The sequence below is a fragment of the Lissotriton helveticus genome, chromosome 11 (assembly GCF_964261635.1).
Source record: "Lissotriton helveticus chromosome 11, aLisHel1.1, whole genome shotgun sequence".
NCBI classification, from domain to species: domain Eukaryota; kingdom Metazoa; phylum Chordata; class Amphibia; order Caudata; family Salamandridae; genus Lissotriton; species Lissotriton helveticus.
This window is the reverse complement of record NC_136072.1, coordinates 972,294,754-972,318,167: the sequence shown is the minus strand read 5'-3', so window position 1 is coordinate 972,318,167 and position 23,414 is coordinate 972,294,754. Positions and strand designations below refer to the sequence as shown.

At 44.9% G+C, this 23,414-nt stretch overlaps 1 protein-coding gene across 2 annotated transcripts in view; it reads left to right on the top strand.

Moving 5' to 3' along the window:
• SEZ6L (seizure related 6 homolog like) overlaps positions 1–23,414 on the top strand; it is a 1,424,144-nt gene that overhangs the window by 993,049 nt on the left and 407,681 nt on the right. For both annotated transcript variants that reach the window (XM_078667320.1, XM_078667319.1), the window contains exon 9: positions 15,769–15,907. In XM_078667320.1, the coding sequence (XP_078523446.1) occupies positions 15,769–15,907 (139 nt within the window). The remainder of the gene's footprint in view (positions 1–15,768; positions 15,908–23,414) is intronic.

Sequence of the window (23,414 nt, the reverse complement as noted above, 5' to 3'; positions counted from 1 at the left end):
GGTCCTATAGTGTCGGTTTATCACCCAGAGAAAGGGAGAGGGGAAGAACTAGAGAGAGAGAGAGTTGAGATGGAAAGAAGGAATAACACGACAAATGCCTGGAGGCAATTGCCGGGACCGATAACGTGGAACACCCCATCGGATTCAGCAGTGGGTCCCGTAACAGAACAGGGGGGTCAGAGAGGACCGATGGACCTGAGGGGACCACGGCCGAAATCCTATAAAGAGTTGAGGGCTGACTTGAGGGAATGGGATGGGTCCACAGGAGTACCGAGCAACAGGTCAAGAGCAGAAGCAGAATGGGGAAGTAGAGGCAACGCGACATTATCTCACTGCGGGGCTAGCGAAGGCAGTCAGGAGTGGGACGGTAAAAGTCAGGAGAATAGAAGAGTTACACGTCATACTGACAGAGGGAATGGGCAGGAGCAAAAAAGCAGAAGTACGGAGTGTGGAGAGACATCTCGTCCCATCCAAAGTGGGAGAGACCAAAGGACCCAAGAATACAGAGATAGGTTTAGGTGCATTCACCACGCACCTAATGATAACGTACAGCACTGGAATCGTGGGAACACGGGGAACAGTGAAGGATCTTGCCATGCGTCGAGTGATCAGAGGTCACAGGCGAATTGTGAAGACATGGGGAATAATGGAATGTCTTACCATGCACCTAGAGAAACCATGCAGAATGAGAAATGTGGGATAATGGGAAATAGAGGAGTGTTTCATCATACACCCAGAGAGGATGGAACTGCATGGGACCTGGAGAGATGGGAGCATGGGAGGACTCCCCATAACTCGCCTGAGCCTAGACGTTGGACTCAGAGCTGTGATGGGAGAGATGTAAATAGACTCTCTAGAGATGGCATACTGAAAGCTGTAATAAAAGCCAAAAGACTCGATGTGACCAGTTTAAAATCTGACCTGGATTAGGTAATAGATGGTACAGTGCCGATAGAAAGGATTGACATGTATGAACAAGATGAGCTGCTGTTTATAGCAAAGGACATCACTCGAAAAGCCAGAGCAACTCATGAGAAGCTGTCTGAACTGGCAGACAAGTATATGGTAGATTTGTCCAGAACTAAGGCATTACAGGGTAACCACAGGTTGCATTATTCAGATCAGGACCTAGAAGAGAGGAGGACAACTGGATTAAAAACACACATAAGGGAACTGATCACAGGAATAAGAGCATGGAGAGATCTGGACAAATGGGAAGAGAGGTGGTCGAAAAAGGGAACTGTTAGGTGGAGTGCGAATGTGATGTCTCCGGAGGGAAGGCTAATTCAGATGGAGGCATTCCCTTTGCGAGAAATAGCGAATGGGAATTATGTACACGTACCCTGGAGTAGGGGAGATTTGGCTGCATTTACAAACTCATTTCCGAAGTTAAGGGAGAACCCTGTAGAGTGGTACAAGCAGGTAGAGAGGTTCGTCAAGATTTCAAAGGTATTGTGGATTGACTTGAACACCTTATTCGACATTGTGGTCCCAGGAGACTTGTGGATAGCATGCAAGGTTAGTGTCGAGTGGCCAACTGCAGAACCAGAAAGGGATACTCGTACTAATGGACCGTCAGAAAGTGTAATGGTAAAATATGAAAGGGTGATGACATGGCTGAAGGAGAAGGTGCCACCACAAGACATAGATTGGGTAAAAATAGACCGAACAAGACAGGAACCCAAGGAGACAGTTCATGAGTATTATGAACGATTGCTGAAAACGTTCAAACAATACAGTGGATTAGATGTAATGGATCCCAAGGATATAGGACAGTTTGTATCAAAGTTTGTTTTGGGGTTGAGAACTGATATTTGTCTGATGATTCAGCAACATTTAATTTGTTGGCAAAACAAACCATTGGATGAGATTTTGAGATACGCAAGATATTGCAGTGATGAGATAGAGTCCAAAGCAAAGAAACTAAAGGAGAAACTGATGATGGTGCAGATGCAGTCAGCTGGAAAGGGAGGACAGCAGCAACAGGGAACAGGGACAATGGGACGGAAATCAAACAGTCAGAATAAGGACAACGAGGAAAATCCGAGACCTAGAATAGACTTTGCTACACTGAAAAAAACGACAAAGTGTCATCAGTGTCACCAGGTGGGACATTGGAGACGCGAGTGTCCCTATAACCCTGAAAACGGAGAACTGGAAGTTCTAGAGGAGGAAGTTCAGGAAGTTCCAGTCCAAAGGGTGACAGTGACAAAGGGTAAGGTGGCCAAAGGGGGGACTTCGGCTCCACGAGCTCAGTTCCCGCAGCCACCAAAGATTACGACAGGGGGAAAGGCCTATAGACAAATGCCTTTTTTCACAGGTAAAGAAGAGTGTTACTACGTTGATCCATTGACGGGACGACGTGTAAGTAGAGAGGAGGACTGTACCCTCGGGGCAGTTCTAGAGGTGGATCAAAGAGGACCGTTTGTTGAGGCTGAAGTGGCATTGTGTCCTACCACATTCTTGGTGGATACTGGAGCTACTCGATCAACTTTGAGATCGGCAGTGGTTCCAGATCTACCAATGTCGGGGGAAACGATTCAGGTGGTAGGAGTTGCAAATAGGAGAATGAATAGCCCTTTGACGGAACCAGTATCAGTGAAAATAGGAAACTACACAGATGAACATCAGTTTGTGGTATGTGATTCTAGTCCTGTGTGTTTGTTAGGAAGGGACTTATTGTGCAAACTGAACTGTACAATATACTGCACACCTCAGGGAGTAGAGGTACAGACTACAGACGATGATGCTACTTTTAAAGTTACAAATTCGAGAACATGCATAGAACTGTATCCTACCCTGACTGTGGAGGACCTTCCTTGGGACTTACGAGATGCAGTGTCATCAGAGGTATGGGATTTTACTAGAGAAGACATAGGACTGATCAAAGGAGTAGAACCAGTGAAGATTATGGTTAAACCAAATGCTGAATATCCAAGAACGCCCCAATACAAACTGACCCCGGAGACGATTGCAGGAATAAAACCTGTAATCGACTCTATGATAAAACAGGGAATACTGAAGGAAATCGTGGGAAGTCCATGCAACTCCCCGATTATGGGTTTGCAGAAACCTAGTGGGAAATTTAGAATAGTGCAAGATCTTCGAAAGATTAACAACATAGTTGTTTCATGTTGTCCAGTGGTACCGAATCCATCAGTGATATTGTTTCAGATACCATTCCAAGCTGAGTGGTTCACAGTGATAGACCTTTGTCAGGCTTTCTTTTCAATTCCATTAGATGAGGAGAGCCAGTACCTTTTTGCTTTTAAGCTGGAAAATCGTGTCCTAACATGGTGTCGTATCCCGCAAGGGTATACAGAAAGCCCATCAATTTTCAACCAGCTATTGAAGAAGAATCTTGAAAGTCTAGTACTGCCACAGAACTCGGTTCTGGTCCAGTACATAGAAGACCTACTTGTTGCATCAGAAACGGAAGAGGCTTGTAAGATAGATACCATTGCCTTGCTGAACCATTTAGCTGAAAATGGACACAAGGTATCTCCGAACAAATTGCAGTACTGTTTGACAGAAGTACAGTACTTGGGTCATCGTATAGAAAAAGAAAAGCGCAAAGTGTCACCAGATAGGATAGAGGCGATTATGAAGATGAACGCGCCTACGACACAGAGAGAAGTTAGGATGTTCCTAGGAATGGTTGGTTATTGCCGACAGTGGATAGCTAACTTTTCACTGAAAGCAAACCCTTTACAAAAACTGACGCACAAGGAGGTGAGTGATCCGGTACCATGGGACAAGGACTGTTTGATGGCGTTTCTACAGCTGAGAGAGGACTTGTGTCGTGCTCCGGCTTTGGGGATGCCTGACTATGAAAAACCATTTTCACTTTTCTGCTGCGAAAGGGAAGGTTGTGCTTTGTCAGTTTTGGTACAGATTCATGGAAATGCCCGTAGACCAGTTGCATACTTTTCGGCTACCTTAGATCCAGTAGCCGCAGCGTTGCCCGGATGTCTCAAATCCGTTGCTGCAACAGGTGTCAGCATTGAACAGTGTGAAAATATTGTCATGGGACACCAGTTAGTGGTGTATGTACCTCATTCTGTAGAACTGTTAATGACCAGGACCAAGACACAGCACTTGACCAGTAGTAGGCTCATGCGCTACGAGCAAGTTATACTTGCTGCGGAGAACGTGACCCTTAAGAGGTGCTCTGTTTTGAATCCTGCTACATTGATGCCACTTCCTAATGATATAGAGGGCGAAGAATGTGAAGATCACGATTGCCTTGATGTGACTGAACTATGCACGAAGCCAAGACCAGATATTGTGGATGAGCCGTTGATCGACCCTGATGAAATTTTCTTTGTTGATGGCTCATGTTTAAGAGACGATACTGGTCGGTTGAGAGCAGCTTATGCTGTTTGCACCATTACTGGAGTTGCAGAAGCCGCTTGCCTGGAAGGAGTACACTCCGCTCAGGTAGCTGAAATCATTGCATTGACACGTGCTTGTTTAGCAGGAAACAAAATTAGAGTCACCATTTATACAGATAGCCAATATGGTTTCGGTGTAGTTCATGATTATGGGCAATTGTGGTATCAGAGAGGTTACATGACCTCCTCTGGTTCGCCTATTCGAAATGGGGAATTTGTGCGACTGTTGTTAGAAGCATTACAAGGTCCAGCAGCAATTGCAATTGTCAAATGCGTAGCCCACACCAAAAATACAGATTTTGTGTCACAAGGTAATAGATATGCAGACGAAGTTGCCCGCTATTGTGCGGAGCAAGGATATTCTTTCACGGAGGTGGAAGTGGGTGGGGCTCAGGAAAGGACCGAGTTAAACATGATGCTAGAAACAGTTGATACTTGGGAGAATTTAAAAAACATGCAAGAAAACGCACCTGATTCTGAGAAAAAGGCATGGGAAACAGCAGGTTGCGTGAAAAGTGAAATGGATTTTTGGGTTTCAGCAGATGGAAGGGCAGTGTTACCTGAGGAATTGGTGAGTCCAATGGCACGACAGATACATGGTCCAGTACATTTAGGAAGAGATGCTATGCTGAGGGTATTCAGGCAGACCTGGTATTGTCCTAAATTCAGGATTGCAGCAGAAGCAGTGTGTAAGAGGTGTGTTACATGTCAGCAATTGAATGTAGGGAAAAGAACACCAGTTACAATGAGTCACATTGGGAGGTCTGGGGGGCCTTTCAACAGAATGCAATTAGATTTTATTGAAATGCCAAGAAGCAACCGCCTCAGGTATGTTCTGGTGGTTGTATGCATATTTTCCAGATGGTTCGAAGCATACCCTACACGCAGGTGCGATACACTCACAGTAGCAAAGTTGTTGCTTAGAGAGTTGATCCCGCGCTTCGGGGTGCCGACCTCCCTGGAATCAGATCGAGGAACTCATTTCAACAGTGAAGTTGTGAAGATGCTTTGCTCTGCATTGAACATTGATCAGAAGTTGCACTGTAGCTATCGACCAGAGGCTTCAGGTATTGTGGAGCAAATAAATGGCACACTCAAGTCCCGAATAGCCAAAGTATGTTCATCGACGTCCTTAAGCTGGCCTGATGCTCTGCCCTTGGTACTCATGAGTATGCGTAGCACACCAGACAGGAGGACAGGTCTCTCTCCACATGAAGTTTTAATGGGGAGGGCAATGAGACTTCCGTCTGTACCAACTACAGCTTTGTTGAATATTACAGATGACCTGATCCTGGATTACTGCAAGGCTCTGTCTGACGCCATTCATTCTGTGTCTCTTCAGGTGCAGGCGGCTGAAGTTCCATCTTCAAGAGATCTATGTCACGACTTGTGCCCAGGTGACTGGATTCTGCTGAAGAAGCACGTCCGGAAGAACTGCCTAGACGTGCGTTGGAAGGGCCCCTATCAAGTTATCCTGACAACGAATACCGCTGTGAAGTGTGGAGGTTTGCCAAACTGGATTCACGCTTCCCATACTCGAAGAGTTCCAGCACCCCTGGAAGAAACAGCTCCTCTCGCAGATGAAAATCCAGCCGTAGACGGTGAACCACTAGAGGGGATCAATCAAGCTGTGGGAGTGTCGGAAGAAGTTGGGAGCGCTACAGATCACGAAGAGGGACAGGACGGCAGTGAAACTGAAGTTGCCACAGAAGGAGAAAGTTGCTGTGAATACGGCTCAGACACAGATCAAGCCCAGAGTGATCAAGAACCGAGTGTACGGACAAGATATAGGAGAGAGAGGCGTGGAGAAGCTAGTTGGCCAAGTGAAAGAAGAAAGAGGCCAAGCTTGAAGCCAGCTCCAGAGAAAACTCTTGCCCCTGTATCTGAAGACTCGGATTTGGACGAAAGTGCAAAAGGACAGGAACAGGAAGGTCCGAGAAGATTGAGGAGGGTGCGAGTGCCTTGCAGAAGATACGCTACTCCTGAGTGGACCTACCTCATTGCAGATGTCCAGTGTACAGAGATCCGGGAGGGTGAGGGAAGTGACCCTGACCAGTACTGACCCCATCATAACAGTGGAAATAGTGTTTTTGATACCGGGAGTGGAGGTCGAAGGGTTGCTGACACTCAATATCCCCTATCCTCCTTATCTGAGCGGAATAAGAGACCTGGTTTTAAACAGAATAGAATTTCCGATTTGTTGCCCAAGGAGGTCAATACTTGAGGAGGTTCTTCTTCGTTTGGAAATATTAGAAGCCGTGATTAGAGTCGCTGGAACACGTATAATTTCGGATTGCTAAAAGACTGTGTGAAAGACTTTGTAAATAAACAAATTGAGAGATAACCTAGCGCCAAGTGGAAGAAGAAGAAACTAGGGACTTCCATTTAGTGGACGGAGAAGGGCTAGGGTTGTCTGTTGCTATAGAACACAAAGACTGATCTTGCGGAAAAGATTATCAGCTTCCAAGTGTGGTTCGAAAAGAGACATTGTACAAGGAAAGAGACATTGTGCTGTGAAAGAAAATTAGAGCTATACTGACTGGAGATCATGGAGGCTGGCAACCCGAACCGCGGGACCCAATGTATAGTAGGCACACTTTTAGTGGGAGTGATTTTTCTTATAGTTTTAGTAGTTACTATATCTTATGTAGTGGGACATGAAAATGAAGGGAAAACATCAAAGGAAGCGAAGATTGCATCGATACAGAAACCTACTACTGCTGGTCAAAAGGGGAACAATACAGAGAAAGACAAAGCTTTACTAGCAGCTGAGACTCGTAGGTTACATGTAGATGAATCACAGGGAAATTTTAAATCAAATGCATATGCTAAATTGCTTTATGAATACATTGATGCTATGGAGGCCAAGAATTGTTATGTTTGCATGAAATTGCCAGCCTCTGTAGACGAAGGTATCAGATATCATCATCTTCCATTGACTTATGGAATCACATGTAGTTTGTTGCTTAGTATATTCTATGAACGTGATGGGTTTGAATACTATTTTTCAAACTTCGATGCTGTTTTACCAGAAGTGCCGAACTACAAGCATTTAAATAAGTGGGATTATTATAAGAGTGAAGACAGATTACAGAAATTTTTCCTTCCCTGGAAAACATTGGATACTTCACATGCCCGAAGAAATAATTTGACTTGTAAAGTGTCAGAAATTGAGAAAAAGTTTGTAGGACAAGTGGATGATCGATACCGGAGACAGAAGATTTTAAAAGCTTCAGGTCAATGGAAAACAGATTGGACCGAGGAAGAAAGGGCACACCAAAGAAAGGGTAGCAATGGTCCAATAGCTTTAGACCGAGAGAAAAAGGGGAAACTGTGTATACATAGGGGTGAAACCTATTACGAGAATGTGTTTGTGGGAAAAGTAAGTTGTGAACATGCTTTCCAATTAGAATATTATTCGAAAGACTTCTTGAAAGAAATGCAGGTGATCCCAAATGTATATTTTGTCTGTGGAAGAAATGCATACGTGAAACTACCAGATAATTGGTATGGATCATGTTATTTGGTAATTGTCTTCCCCAAAATATACCATGCTAAGGATTTGGAAATTATAGAGGGAGGAACTCAAGTTAGAGGAAGAAGGGATGTAAGTGCTGAGGAGGTAGTTGGAGACGTATTTGGTGCTATGTTTCCTATTTTAGGGATAGCATTAAATGATGTCAAGATTAGAAGATTGGCAACAGTTGTAGATAGGTTGTCCGCCAGTACTGCTAGATCATTAATGCTGGTGGAGGGAGAGATGCAATCGATAAGGGCAATGGTTCTTCAGAACCGACTTGCTCTAGATGTTCTGTTAGCCAAGGAGGGAGGAGTCTGTAAGGCTTTGAAGGTCCAGGAATGTTGCACTTACATTCCAGAAAAGGGGGTGGTGATGAACAGAGTACCTGAATTAAGCAGACCACTCTTACCCAGTCCAAAGATCAGGGCTTGATCCATCACCGTTTTTTAGCTCTCTGCACCATCCCAGCTCAGAACTTGGCTATATGCAAATTAGTCTGTTCCTGTCCCAGTGCATGATGGGAACAGGGCAAACCAAACTACCAAGCCAATTCTTATACTGGGAAGGAAACAAGCTTCCGGGGACCGGTTTCTGCCATTTCAGGCGTCGTCGGCCCGGCTTGCTTGAATCCTGATGGTGCAATGAGCAAGGGACTCACATCTGAGTATACCCTTCCACGCTTATGGTGGACAAAATGATTCAGAAAAGGGGGTGGTGATGAACAGAGTGCCTGAATTAAGCAGACCACTCTTACCCAGTCCAAAGATCAGGGCTAGATCCAACACCGTTTTTTAGCTCATTGCACCATCCCAGTTTCAGAACCTGGCTGTATGCAAATTAGTCTGTTCCTGTCCCAGTGCATGATGGGAACAGGGCAAACCAAACTACAAAAGCTAATTCTTACACTGGGAAGGAAACAAGCTTCCGGGGACCGGTTTCTGGCATTACAGCCGTCTTCGGCCCGGCTTGCTTGAATCCTGATGGTGCAATGAGCAAGGGACTCATGTCTGAGTATACCCTTCCACGCTTAGGGTGGACAAAATTATTTACAACAAGGGGTGGTGAGGGACAGAGTCTCTGAATTAAGCAGAATACTCTCACCCAGTCAAGAGATCAGGGCTAGATCCAACACCGTTTTTTAGCTCATTGCACCATCCCAGTTTCAGAACATGGCTGTATGCAAATTAGTCTGTTCCTGTCCCAGTGCATGATGGGAACAGGGCAAACCAAACTACAAAAGCCAATTCTTACACTGGGAAGGAAACAAGCTTCCGGGGACCGGTTTCTGCCATTTCAGGCGTCGTCGGCCCGGCTTGCTTGAATCCTGATGGTGCAATGAGCAAGGGACTCACATCTGAGTATACCCTTCCACGCTTATGGTGGACAAAATGGTTCAGAAAAGGGGGTGGTGATGAACAGAGTGCCTGAATTAAGCAGACCACTCTTACCCAGTCCAAAGATCAGGGCTTGATCCATCACCGTTTTTTAGCTCACTGCACCATCCCAGCTCAGAACTTGGCAATATGCAAAATAGTCTGTTCCTGTCCCAGTGCATGATGGGAACAGGGCAAACCAAACTACCAAGCCAATTCTTATATTGGGAAGGAAACAAGCTTCCGGGGACCGGTTTCTGCCATTTCAGGCGTCGTCGGCCCGGCTTGCTTGAATCCTGATGGTGCAATGAGCAAGGGACTCACATCTGAGTATACCCTTCCACGCTTATGGTGGACAAAATGATTCAGAAAAGGGGGTGGTGATGAACAGAGTGCCTGAATTAAGCAGACCACTCTTACCCAGTCCAAAGATCAGGGCTTGATCCATCACCGTTTTTTAGCTCACTGCACCATCCCAGCTCAGAACTTGGCTATATGCAAATTAGTCTGTTCCTGTCCCAGTGCATGATGGGAACAGGGCAAACCAAACTACCAAGCCAATTCTTATACTGGGAAGGAAACAAGCTTCCGGGACCGGTTTCTGCCATTTCAGGCGTCGTCGGCCCGGCTTGCTTGAATCCTGATGGTGCAATGAGCAAGGGACTCACATCTGAGTATACCCTTCCACGCTTATGGTGGACAAAATGATTCAGAAAAGGGGGTGGTGATGAACAGAGTGCCTGAATTAAGCAGACCACTCTTACCCAGTCCAAAGATCAGGGCTTGATCCATCACGTTTTTTAGCTCACTGCACCATCCCAGCTCAGAACTTGGCTATATGCAAATTAGTCTGTTCCTGTCCCAGTGCATGATGGGAACAGGGCAAACCAAACTACCAAGCCAATTGTTATACTGGGAAGGAAACAAGCTTCCGGGGACCGGTTTCTGCCATTTCAGGCGTCGTCGGCCCGGCTTGCTTGAATCCTGATGGTGCAATGAGCAAGGGACTCACATCTGAGTATACCCTTCCACGCTTATGGTGGACAAAATGATTCAGAAAAGGGGGTGGTGATGAACAGAGTGCCTGAATTAAGCAGACCACTCTTACCCAGTCCAAAGATCAGGGCTTGATCCATCACCGTTTTTAGCTCACTGCACCATCCCAGCTCAGAACTTGGCTATATGCAAATTAGTCTGTTCCTGTCCCAGTGCATGATGGGAACAGGGCAAACCAAACTACCAAGCCAATTCTTATACTGGGAAGGAAACAAGCTTCCGGGGACCGGTTTCTGCCATTTCAGGCGTCGTCGGCCCGGCTTGCTTGAATCCTGATGGTGCAATGAGCAAGGGACTCACATCTCAGTATACCCTTCCACGCTTATGGTGGACAAAATGATTCAGAAAAGGGGGTGGTGATGAACAGAGTGCCTGAATTAAGCAGACCACTCTTACCCAGTCCAAAGATCAGGGCTTGATCCATCACCGTTTTTTAGCCCACTGCACCATTCCAGCTCAGAACTTGGCTATATTCAAATTAGTCTGTTCCTGTCCCAGTGCATGATGGGTCCCCGGTAGCTTGTCTCCTTTCTGGTGAAGAATTGGCTTGGTAGTTTGGTCTGCCCTGTTCCCATGATGCACTGGGCCAGGGACAGACTAATTTGCATATAGCCAGGTTCTGAGCTGGGATGGGGCAGTGAGCTAAATAACGGTGATGGATCAAGCCCTGATCTTTGGACTGGGTAAGAGTGGTCTGCTTAATTCAGACACTCTGTTCATCACCACCCCCTTTTCTGAATCGTTTTTGGCCACTATAGGTGTGGCAGGGTATACTCAGACATGAGTCCCTTGCTCACTGCTCCATCAGGATTCAAGCAAGCCGGGCCGACGAGGCTGAAATGCCAGAAACCGGTCCCCGGTAGCTTGTCTCCTTTCTGGTGAAGAATTGGCTTGGTAGTTTGGTCTGCCCTGTTCCCATGATGCACTGGGCCAGGGACAGCCTAATTTGCATATAGCCAGGTTCTGAGCTGGGATGGGGCAGTGAGCTAAATAACGGTGATGGATCAAGCCCTGATCTTTGGACTGGGTAAGAGTGGTCTGCTTAATTCAGACACTCTGTTCATCACCACCCCCTTTTCTGAATCGCACTTACATTCCAGACAATTCAAAACCTTTAGAAAAGTACATTCGGAACATTACTGAAATACATCATGAGATTGAGGATCTGACAAAGATAACAGTGTGGGAGAAAGTAGGTCAAGGAATGGGTAAAGTTGGAGGTTGGTTTGCCAACTTAGGAAAAGGTATTATTTGGTACATACTGAAACCTATCATCATAATAGTGATTTGTATAATCACTTTGTGGGGATTGGTGCGGCTGTACCAATGGTATAGATCAAACACGTTGCAAAGAACCATGAGAAGGCAGGAGAGGAGATTGACTGCGATGCAGGATAATCATTACAGGAGTCTAAAGGCTCTAGAGATGATGAAACGAGTGGGTACTGAAACGACTTCAGTTTGACTCAGTCCATACCTCAGAAATGGTGTTGTGATGGTGAGGACTACTAAAAGTCATCAAAGGGGGGATTGAGAGAGCGCAAATCAAGAAAAAAAAAATAGAAGTGCACCATATTTACAAGCACGTTGTATTAGTTTAGTGAAAATACATAAGAGTGTCGAATCTATAGAGTGAAAATACATAAGAGTGTTTAATTTGAAATAGAATACTTATATCAAGTGTGAAGAACTAATGTAGATGTTTGTAGAGATGTTAGAATGATGTTGAAATCCCATGTTATGTGGCTGTTGTAGGGGAAAATGTAATTCTGCTAAACGTAGAAATGTGTAGGCCACATGGCAGTTCACATAGAGTACAAGATGCTGTTACACTCTTACACGATGATGGATTTTGATGTTGTTATAATTCAAGGTATTACTGATCATAGAACTGAAATATATGTTTTATAGACGTTTCATATAATCATTGTGTGTAATAAGTTAGAATACTGTTTAAACTAAGAAATTAAAGGTTTGCAGAGTGTACATGCCTGTTCATGTAATCCTAATAGGCCTGAATAGACAAAGTTGTTTCTTTTGATCTGTATGTGCTCGTTAGAGAAAGGTCGTGTTAGGCACAATTTGTAGAGCTTGCTCGATGGTTTACGACTTGAAGATATGGTGGAGGCCGGAATTTGGGGCCCACAGTACAAGTGTCTGTTTGCAGGTGCGAGGAGGTTCCAATCAAGAGAGTGATGAATAGACTTTTGTTCAAGAGAGCCAGGCACATGCCTGGAGGAGGCTTCAGGAATTTCCTGGGGGGTACCGTCTTGCCGGAGAGGAGCCTGGGAAGCAAGGTCAACGCTAACGATGGGAGTATCAGCATGGAAAATACCAGAACCAACACCACGTGAGGGGCGTCTCTAAAGGGCGTTTCCATTGTAAATGTGATTTTGTATTAGGGACAGCACCCCTGGGTGGAGTTAAGGCAGATGGTCTGAGGAACCTAAGAGAGCGGATGGGTAGGCAGATAGGGAACTGCGAGACATCGTTTTTGCAACAAAGACTAAGGGAAGTGTGTGATCTTCTTTGGAAGTCACCACTGCTGACACCATTTTAGGTTAAAATCTTGCTAAGTAGGGATGTCACTTAGTCTAGTGTAGGGACAGTTTAATCTGATTTTCCTCCTTTCTGTAAATGACTCATAAGCTACAGCTTGTGTCTATTCTTGCTACTTTGATGATTTTTGAATTGGTTTTGGTAATATTCTTCTGCCGACTAAGAGCATTTAGAAAATTTATGTTTGTATTGATACCAGTATACCTTTTGAGCCTTATATTGAGATGTTTGTATCTTCAGTTAAGTTTGGCTTTGTAATAAACTTTTAAACTCATTAAGAGTAAGTGGTTCTTTAGAGTGGTGTAAGTCATTAATTTACTGACCTAGTAGTGGACTGCCTTTTACTCTATGACAGGTACCAACGGTTCAGTGGACCGGAGTTGGGATCTAGATCTATAACAATAGACCAGAAATCCCGCGTTAACAAAACTAAGGCAGGAAATGAGTTTTACTATTTTGGAGGCAAAAATGAAGTGAATACATTTTCGCTTCCCTTTATTGCCAGCTTCTTTTAAATATATATCTAAAATAAACTTGACTTTAGTATGTGATGGGGCCTCACGGTGTTCATCCTGTATTCACTGCGGTAGCGGTTCCTCCGCTAAGGCAGAAGAGTGTCACCTCACTGCTTTTGAGCAGTGAAGAATGTAAAATAAAAGGATAATAACATAGGGTATTATCATTTTATTTTCCCTCTCTTACTTCCTGCAGCTGAGCAAAGAGAGGGCTGTCCATTCGGACACCGCGACACAGCCGTAGGAAGGAGAAGGAGGAGTGCTGGCACTGTTTCAAGTGCACGTGACAGTTTTTCCAGCCGCCTAAGGCCGGACAAACCGTCATGCGCACTTTGATCTCTCCACCCGCACAGTGCTTTACAGCCAGGTGGAGAACAAACAGAGGGTTGTAGTCCATTAGTAAGCGCCTAACCATGGTGCTCACACCAAGGACGGCTCTGCTTCACCAGCATGAGTGCAATGTCTGGATTGGCGTAGGGGACCCTGTGGCATGCCAAGAGTCGAGGAGCAGAAGCCAGAAGAGCACCTATGCTGCAGAATACAGGCAAGCAGTAGTTTTTACATTATTTTCCCCCTTACTGCCCCCCCCCCGCTGTGCCCTTCATCGCGCTGTCCCACAACTTAAATGCTACAGCAGCTGCCACTGCTGTATTGTTTTTTTGTATTGGCCTGTTAGCGGTTAATATTGCTTGCCCCATGAGATATTTTCTCTGTTGATTTCTATTTAGTGAGGCAGGAGTTGTATGTACTGTGAAGTTTGAGAAATATTGGTGTTAATGAGAGAAATGCTACCACTCAGCGCTTTATGATTAACTTCCCTGATGATCCATGTTTTTTTATATGATGGTTTACTATGTCAATTGTATTTGCCTTCAATTGTAATATTTTATTTTTATATTGCACCTAATGAACAGTATGTTTGTGTCGAAGGTTTTAGGGGTAATTTCACCCAAAATAAATAATTTTGAATAATTGATAGTATTGGAGGTGGGGTGCGTCTCAATTTTTAGCATGGGCGCTCTAATGATAGTGGCAGAGTCTTTGCATTCTGAAGTAATGAAGATAAGGGGAAGGAGAATTGTATTGACGTTGTCCAAGTTATTGGGGTACAGCTTCCCCACAGTTCTTCAACTACAACAATTTCATAGAATAGTTGTCTTTTTGATTTAAAAAAAGAATTTCAATAGCGGGATCTACACATGCAGCAAACCTTCTGAATTTGTTGGGACATGTCAGTTTTTAATCCAGTGGACAATTCTCATTTGCTTTAGCCTCTTAACCTTCTGATCAATGTCAAGAGAACTTAGGGTCTCATTACAATGTTGCGAGGACTTGCGTCCTGACACCATAGTGGCCTGAACACCCCAGACCATAGGTCGACGGTTCTTACCGTACAATTAGGGTGCGACCAGCTATAGGCCGGTAAGATACATCCATCCTACTATGGCAGCTTGTGTGGTTGGCAGAAAAGGCCCACAGCACAAGCTACCATAGTTACATGAATGTTTTGATACCTCTCTGCACTGTGTGGCAGGCACCTCACGGTGCCACATGGTGCAGGGATGTTTAGGGGGACACCACTGGTGTCCCCAGGTCCCATAGCAGAGGGCCAGGGGTTAAGGGGGCTCTACTAGGGCCCCCCAAAGACATTTCCGGACAGCCTCACCATGTTGGAAAGGTCGATATGGCAAGGCTATCTGAAAATTACATCATGATCCTGACTGTGGAGCCAAAGCTGGCTTCATCGTCATTAAGGGATCATGAGCATTTCCGATGCTCCAACAGGCTCAAGGAGCCCGTAACGAACAGCAGCAGATGGTCAGTCCGCCTGCGGCCTCTACCCGCCGCATCCTAATCCCGAAGGTGGACCACAGGGGTAAATGGCCGGCAGACTGCAACTGACGGTTGGCCGGTTGCGGTCTGCCCGACATCATAATCAGCCCCTAAATGTTTAGGCTGAGTATATTTTCTCATATATAGATATAATTATTAGCCCTAGGCTAAGCCACTTTGCTCATTTAAACATTTTAAATTCCCCTTAGATGAAAGAAATCCTTTAGGAAGCTCATTGTAGCTGGAAGGACCTGGATCTTGCAGTTATTTTGCATGCCATGCTTGTTTGAGGATTAATACCTACTCTCAGTATTGTTGGGATCGAACTCCCACATCAGGCTATTCCATATATATCCATGATTGCAAGAATTAACAATTGCTCATTTACTTGCATTCTCCACCCATTACTTCATTTAATACATGTAACATTTGAATTGAAATGCAATAAGATCAAATATGTTGTATTTGAAATTGATGGTAATATTGTATCAACATTCGTCTCCTGGTCAATTTTGCAGCAATGTGTGGAGGAGAGCTCTCTGCACCTGCAGGGGTAATTTTGTCTCCCAACTGGCCTGAGCCATACAACGAGGGGGAAGATTGTATGTGGAGAATACATGTTGGGGATGAAAAGAGGATTTTCCTCGACATTCAGCTGTGAGTATTTCCTTTCATCTGAATATTCAATATCTTGAACTAAGATACCTGTTATTTTAAGTGTCTTTTGTGCTATGTGCTCTCTCTCTGAACTTTTGAATGATTTTAAGGTCAAATTGGAAAATATTATGAGTAAAGTTTTCCTAGTTTGTGTATGTCTGGAAATCTATGACTGTCTCACATTTCCATGAGTTCTCTTGAGATTCTCTGGTTATTCCAACAAGCCAAAATCTACTTTAAAAATAGACATATGGGCATAAGCCTTTTCCTGCTCTGTTTTCATAAATGGAGCCAACTATTTCTACTATTTCTACATTTCGCATATAATCGCACCAGGAAAGTCAGAGAGGAATCGCAATCTAAGACTTTTATAGTAAAAAGTGATATGCCATGGTTATATTTGATAGTTTAAATATAAAACCTGATTTTTAACAATGCTTTAAATAGAAGTTATTCTAATAGAATTTCCTTTCTGTAGAAGTGAGGGTGCCCCAAGGTTTTTTGAAAAATGCTTCAGCATCCCCTAATGTTCACAAAGTGTATGTAGATTAACTTTAAACTTTGATAGGTGGTAAAACAAGAAGGAATGTCTGGGGCTTGCTCATGCAACATGTTAATCACCTTCTTGGCTAAAATGGTAAACATCTACTCAAAGTCAATCACAAACATGCCGTCAGGCAGAGTGTGAGGGAGCTGTAATTAAAATGGGCCCTAAAGTTGTAGATATACTGCTCCTTATAGGCAACCACGGTGTACACCAACAATGAGGAGACCCTGTTGTAATTGGCATGTTTCTGGTTGGCTAAGGGGATGTCCCAGCTGGGCAGAATCTATCACCCCCGTCAGATGCAGGTGATTACATACACTGTATAACCTGTGATCACCCTTGGGTAGCTTGGCACTGAGCAGTCAGTCTTATCACAGAGGCAATGTGTAAAGCATTGGCACAGCACCCACTTGTGATAAAAAACCTGAGCATCACAAAAGAGACTTCACACATGATGTATGTAAATAACGTTTGTATTCAACACATACAGTAATCAACACAGCATGAACATCATGTATTTCTGGGCACAAATTAAACATGGAATTATTACTAGCAGTCTAGGCCCAACCAATCATTATTATGCAGACTTGGGAAAGATCCTAATCTGCACCCCCAGCACTCTCATGTGGAGCAACATGTTGTCCACCCCCGGGACACTCTAGCAGTTCTTACAATTCAATATCTCACAGTTATAGTGTGGACTCTGGGTGACAACGCACCAATACAAGGTGCATTGGATATCAGGGAGGTCCGTAAGGAACCCATTCACACGCATACGCACTCAGCACCCTAATGCTTTGCACTGATACCCAGCAGGTCAATTGACAACACACAGCAGATCCTGTGGCCCCAAGCCACTGATTGGAGATAACTTGTCCTCCCCCTAGACACTAGGCCGTACGGTGCCGAAGTCACACCTAGTCAGGTCCCAGGGAAGCAGGTGGGGGTAGGTAGCAGGACTAAGTAGGAGGCAGCCATCAAATAGAGATTGGCCACCATTCAGGAAGTTCACCCACAGGATGCGGAACAGAAGTGGACTGAGGGCAATAGTCGGTCACACCAAAGGGTTCCACAGCTGCCTTCCAGAACCACCCGAGTTCTGCGAAGCACAGGGGGCTCACGCATTCTCTTGACCCGCTTCTGATCTTTCTCTGAAGTGTTCCTCCAGCCCAGGCAAAACCTCTCATCACCCAAGCCTGAGCTGTTAATATTACCTGGCAACCGGAGGTCATCAGGGGGGGCAGATAATGAGAGGACAGGTGGTCTTCTGCACTGAGGCCCAAAAAGGGAACAATCGACGAATGGAGGATAAAGCAGGGGAGCCTCTAGGATGAAGGGGGTACTCCCTCAGATATACGTCTATCAGAGTTGCTGCCAAGCAACGTAGGCAGAAAGTCTGGTAAGGGTTGATAGAGGTCACACCAGACTGTTCCAGTCACACATGATGAAGAGTTGCAAATTCCACATCTTTCTGGAAATTAGGCACAACGTCCGGTGCACATTGATAAGGCTTGCACCAGACAATGCCAGTCACACATAACGGAGAGTTGCAAAGTCTGTACCTCCCTAGAAATGAGGCACCATGTCTGGTGCGCATTGACATGAGCCGCACTAGACAATTCCAGTCACACACACAGGCACAAGTTCAGCAATGCCTCACAAGGTAGAATAAGGCCCTACTATGGTTAAACCCCCACCTTTGAGGGTCACCACATGTGATTGGATGCTGCACACAATGTGCATGCAGTCAGCGAGTTGCACAAGAGAGATGCACGCTGAGGTCCCCATGATGCAGGGGCTGTATACCTTAGACACTGGCACAATTTCTGGCAAGGCAATCCAATCTTCAGGCACAATTCTTAGTTCCACAATCATGCTACGCTACCAGATGGAATCCAGCAGATGATGTGGGCAATTAAAAGGGCACCGTTCTCCAGGTGTCAGAAGTAGCAGGTGTGTGTCTGATATCTCTGGAGGAACATAGAGCAAGCCAGCAAACCAATGGAGAGCACTCTTCAGGGTGCCATACAGCATCAGGTAGTCAGCCCAGGCCAACTCTATTGAGGAAGGGCATGCAGTCCCTTGTATTGGTAGTAATTCTCCTTGTGCACAACAGATTCATCTGGCAGTGTGCACCACGCAGTTCCTACTTCTTTGGTCCCACGCCCCACAAGTGTATTCCTGTCCTGCTGAAGTATAGCCCCAGTATTTATACTGTAGTGTATCTTTGAAGTTGGGGGTGGTTCAAAGGGTCTCCCTTTGAACCACAGATGTCGCCCTAAATTTCAGTCTTGTCAGCCATAAGCCAGTGGAATGCAGATTTTAATATTTAGTGAGGCCATGATTGGGTTCCAGAGGCCATGTGTCAAAACGTAGTCCTCCACTCTATCCAGCGAGGCCTGCAAATGGCAGAGATCTCTCATTCCAGTTGCATGCTCAATGTTTTCTAGCTGCAGCTGGGGAATGCCCAGAAGTGCTTCCCCAGCAACCAGTGTGGACTGAAGGCAAGCATCAAGGCACACAAAGAGTTAGAAAGCAGAAAAATGCCCACTTTCTAGTAGTGAACAAAGCAAAACCAAAGGGGATGGTGGAATAGTAGTGGCATTTCCACATTAATCATGACAAAACCACCTTTACCACTGGAAAGGGTTTGCCACTGTGAATCCAATGTTTACAACCACCATAGGTGTGAGTGTGCGCACAAAGGCCTGCAACGGCAGACCTTACATGTGATTAGAACCCGCACTTAAGTACCACTTCCTAACAAGTGTAAGAAGGGCGCACGCACTTTCACATTGCATTTACAATAGGAAAGTGCCCTAAGGCCACAACCAGAGAATCAGCCACACCCGGGAGGAGTCTCATGGGGGGAGCCGACCCCCTAGGTAGAGAAACTCCACATGGGGGTTTGTTCCTAACTGGGCAGTAAACACGCAGGTGTACCTACCTGGCCACTCATATACCCAAAGCTCCACCCCTCAGGATTTACCCTAGGGTCTCAATGGTGGTAGTGAAAGTCTCCCTTAGGGTTGGCTACTGAGTGAGAAAGGCCAACCTGACCATGAGACATGTTTCATAGGCTATTCCGGTGAGTGGCACAATCAGTGCCGCGTCCCATTACTAGCCATTGCAGTACTCACCCTGGGTATGTGGTGTACCTTTTTACAGAGCACTCACAGGTAGGACACCTAAACCAATCAAGTACGTACCTATCCTGGCATGTGTTGGAAGGGCGCGTGCACTTTCCTGCTGCAGTACAGTGGTAAAGTGCCCAGAGTCCTAAGGTCATGGAAAGAGAATTGGCAAAATCAAAGACAACAAAAAACAAAACGTTTCAGGGATATCCCCCTAAGAAGGGCCATGTGCAACTGACCCTCAATAGATTGCCGAACCATGGAGTCCAAAAATCGTACCCCCCTTCTTTTTTTTCAGATCATGAGACATGGAAGTATTTAATTGTTTTTTAGGAGTAGTACAGTACTGTATTATATTTGTTGCATTGCATTATTCATATAGCACTTTATATCTCCCTCAAGGCTCCATGGCTTACTGTCTACAGAAATATAGGATGTGAGAGCCTTCTTGGAGGAGTTGATGCCACCTCTTACTTTGAAATGGGGAATGGGTGTGCAGACAGATAGAAATAGATTCGCTTTCAGGGTAGGAGGGTGCTTGTCAATCAAGTTAGAAATGGCTTCACCAAATACACCGAATACGGTGCACTAATCTGCATCCATTTACTCCCTCCTTACTACAGCAGGTGTTAAAGGGATGCAGTTGCTTTCAGGAGGGCCATGGTGCAGTAATTAAGGAGCGAGGGAGGACACATCAAGTGAGGGAAGATGGGGGTAAATAATGTGCAGCTCCCTACCTCTGTTATGCTGCGTAGAGGCCAAGCACAGACACTGACTACAGCTTCTGCATCACCACACAAGGGTCCGGGTCTGGAATTGCTAGGGCAGAGCTTGCAAACCCTATAATTCTAGGGTTGGAGACACCAGGTTAGCTGGAAAGGCCGGGAGTGATATTCCTTTTTGATATAGCTCCAGCCCACTCATATTGAGAGCCCTACGGTGGCTGTTTCTATCACTCAGAATACACACCTTATTCAAAAGGGGTGGAATTTGACTGGCTGTTGGAACAAGTCAGTCAGCTATACATCTGAAGCTGACTGACAAAAGATATGTGAAACTGAGTGGATTACTTCGTGGGTTAGAGGTCTGTCTTTTAAATGTATACGAACCCAAAATAGAGGATATATTCATTTTCCTCCTTATGGGAATTCTGTGCACCTCACACCAGTGTTGTGGCAGGAGGATTTTACTTGTATTTTGGTTTGGGTGATAGGCAAACACTCTCTGACCACAAACCTGAAATGTAAGACAAGGACAGTTCAAATGACATGGAATTGCTGCACATCTAGAGAGTACAACAACTTGGCAAACACTAGCAAAGGCTGGAAAAGATCATGGTACATTAGGTTGAAGTGAATGAGAATGTAGGCGGTAGCAGATGGTCTGAACAGGAGGCCATGACGACAGTCACCAGGAATTACGCACTTGGGGCCAGATGTAGGTAAATACTATTTACCTACTCTTAAATACCGAATCACACCGATTCAGTATTTAAGAATAGGTAAATAGTATGTAGGTAATTTTTCGGTAAATTTGACAGAATCTGTAAAAATTTGTTATTTCCCGAATCTGTATTTACCGATTCGGTAATTGCCATTCATTCCTATGGGCCTGGAGGCCCATAGGAATGAATGTCAATTACCTAAATACCGATTCGGTAAAAGAGGGAAAACATTGAAGGGTGGCAGGGTGTCACTTTAACACCCTGTTGCACCCATCAATTGTGTATTGTCATTGTCATAGGTTTTTGTATAGCGCACTTTCATCGTGAGGTCTCAAGGCGCTTGCAGCAAAAACGGTAGACCACATTAGTAGCTGTTGAGAAAAATGCCGGGGTTGTTTGGGAACAACCAAGTTTTGAGCAGTTTATGGAATTGTTTTTGTTCAGTTATAGATATCAAGTGCGAGGGCAATTTGTTCCAGAGTGAAGGAGCAAGATAGGAAAAGGCACGCTGGCCATATCGGGAAGTATGGACTCGTGGTTGAATCAGGAGTAGCTTATTGCTGGACCTTAAAGGTCTTGTGGGTAAATACCAGCCAAGGTTTTTTTTAAGATATTCAGGGCTGGTGTTGTACAGAGTCTTATGTGTTGTACTCAGAATCTTTAAATGGCTTCTCTGATGCACCGGGAGCCAATGGATTTTTTTTAGGCATGGAGCAGAGGCAGTTCTGGGGGGGAGATTCAAAACCAATCTGGCCACAGTATTCTGTTGAGAGCAGATCCTCATTGATAGCGGCATGCAGAGCATTCCCATAATCCAGATGGCTGATGATCAAGCCCTGTACCATGGGTTTTCTGGCTTCGATAAGAAGCCATTTAAAAATCCTCCGAAGATTACGTAAAATACCATAGCAGGTGCCTGTGACCTGGTTGACATGGTTTCTCATGGATAAGGCACAATCTATCGATATTCCCAGATTGCGTACAGCTGGTTTTGGGGATGGGCATACTCCCAATTCAGAAGGCCATCAGTCTTGTGACCAGGATTTTTCAGCATTACCAAACAGCATGACTACAGTTTTACTAGCATTCAATTGCAATTTGTTGTTGTTCATCCAATTACTAATCTCAATCATACAGTTTTTAAAACAAGAACAAGTCCCGGAATGATCTGTGCCATAAGTGATGAGCAATTGGGTATCCTCAGCGTATAATATGGTAAGAAAGCCGTATGATTTGATGATCTTCGCCAACGGAGTTAAGTATACATTGATTAGTAGAGGACTCAAAATAGATCCTTATGGAAGCCCCAAGGTTACCGGGCGGCTGCTTGAGACCAGGTTGTCTACTTGCACAGAGGTGAGGCGATCAGCTAGATAGTTTTTAATCCGACCGAGAGCCCCTCCTCTGATACCTATCTCCCACCGTCGATGTATCAAGATACTGTGGGAGATGGTATCAAAAGCGGCGGATAGGTCCAAAAGGATAAGAATAGCTGAGTCGCCTCTATCCACCGCGAGCCTGATGTTATCTACGATCTCAATGACCGCTGTCTCCATGCCTTGAGTAGCACGGAAGCCTGATTGAGAGGGGTCTAGAACCCCATGTGATTCTATAAAAGTCGTAAGCCGTCTGTTAACTAGATGCTCTAATACTTTCCCAAAATAGGGTAGCAGTGAAATCGGCCGGTAGTGAACAGGTAATGTGGGATCAGTGGAAGGTTTTTTTAAGATGGGTCTGATTTGAGCGTGTTTCCATTTGGTGGGCACAATTGCTAGCTCCAGTGAGGTGTTAAAAATTTCCTTGAGAGAATCAGCCAATAATGGAGTGGATTTAGCACAACGGCGAGGAAGGAAGGGGCCCAAAGGGGAACCAGATTTTAACCTTTGTTTAAGCCCTCAAATATTTCGGCAACGGTGATGGGATCAAATTCAGTCAGGCTAGGAATATCCTTGCCATTAACCGGGGGAGAATTTATTATTGGGGGTTGTTTTCTTGGAGTGGGTTAGAATCCGTGTTCGAGAAAGAAGAATAAATTGATTTAATTTTGCTATCAGAGAAAGTGGACATGGACTCGACCCATTCTTAGGTGGGTACAAACGGATGCTGTTCGACCCGAATTGACGAAAATTCTTTTCGTATTTTAGATAATTCTTTACTTGAGTTAGCAGCGTTATTTATACGCGTGGTTAAATAGGTCTTTTTAGCCATTTTGATGTTTTTTACATAAAGTAAATGTAACGATTTGTAGTTAGTAAGGTCCTCTTTCTTCTTAGTTTTTCGCCATTGCCGTTCAGCTGCTCGACTGGATTGCTTGTCAGTTTTTAGAGCTGTCGTGAACCATGGGGAGGCAACAGATTTCACATTGACCCTCATCTCAGGGTT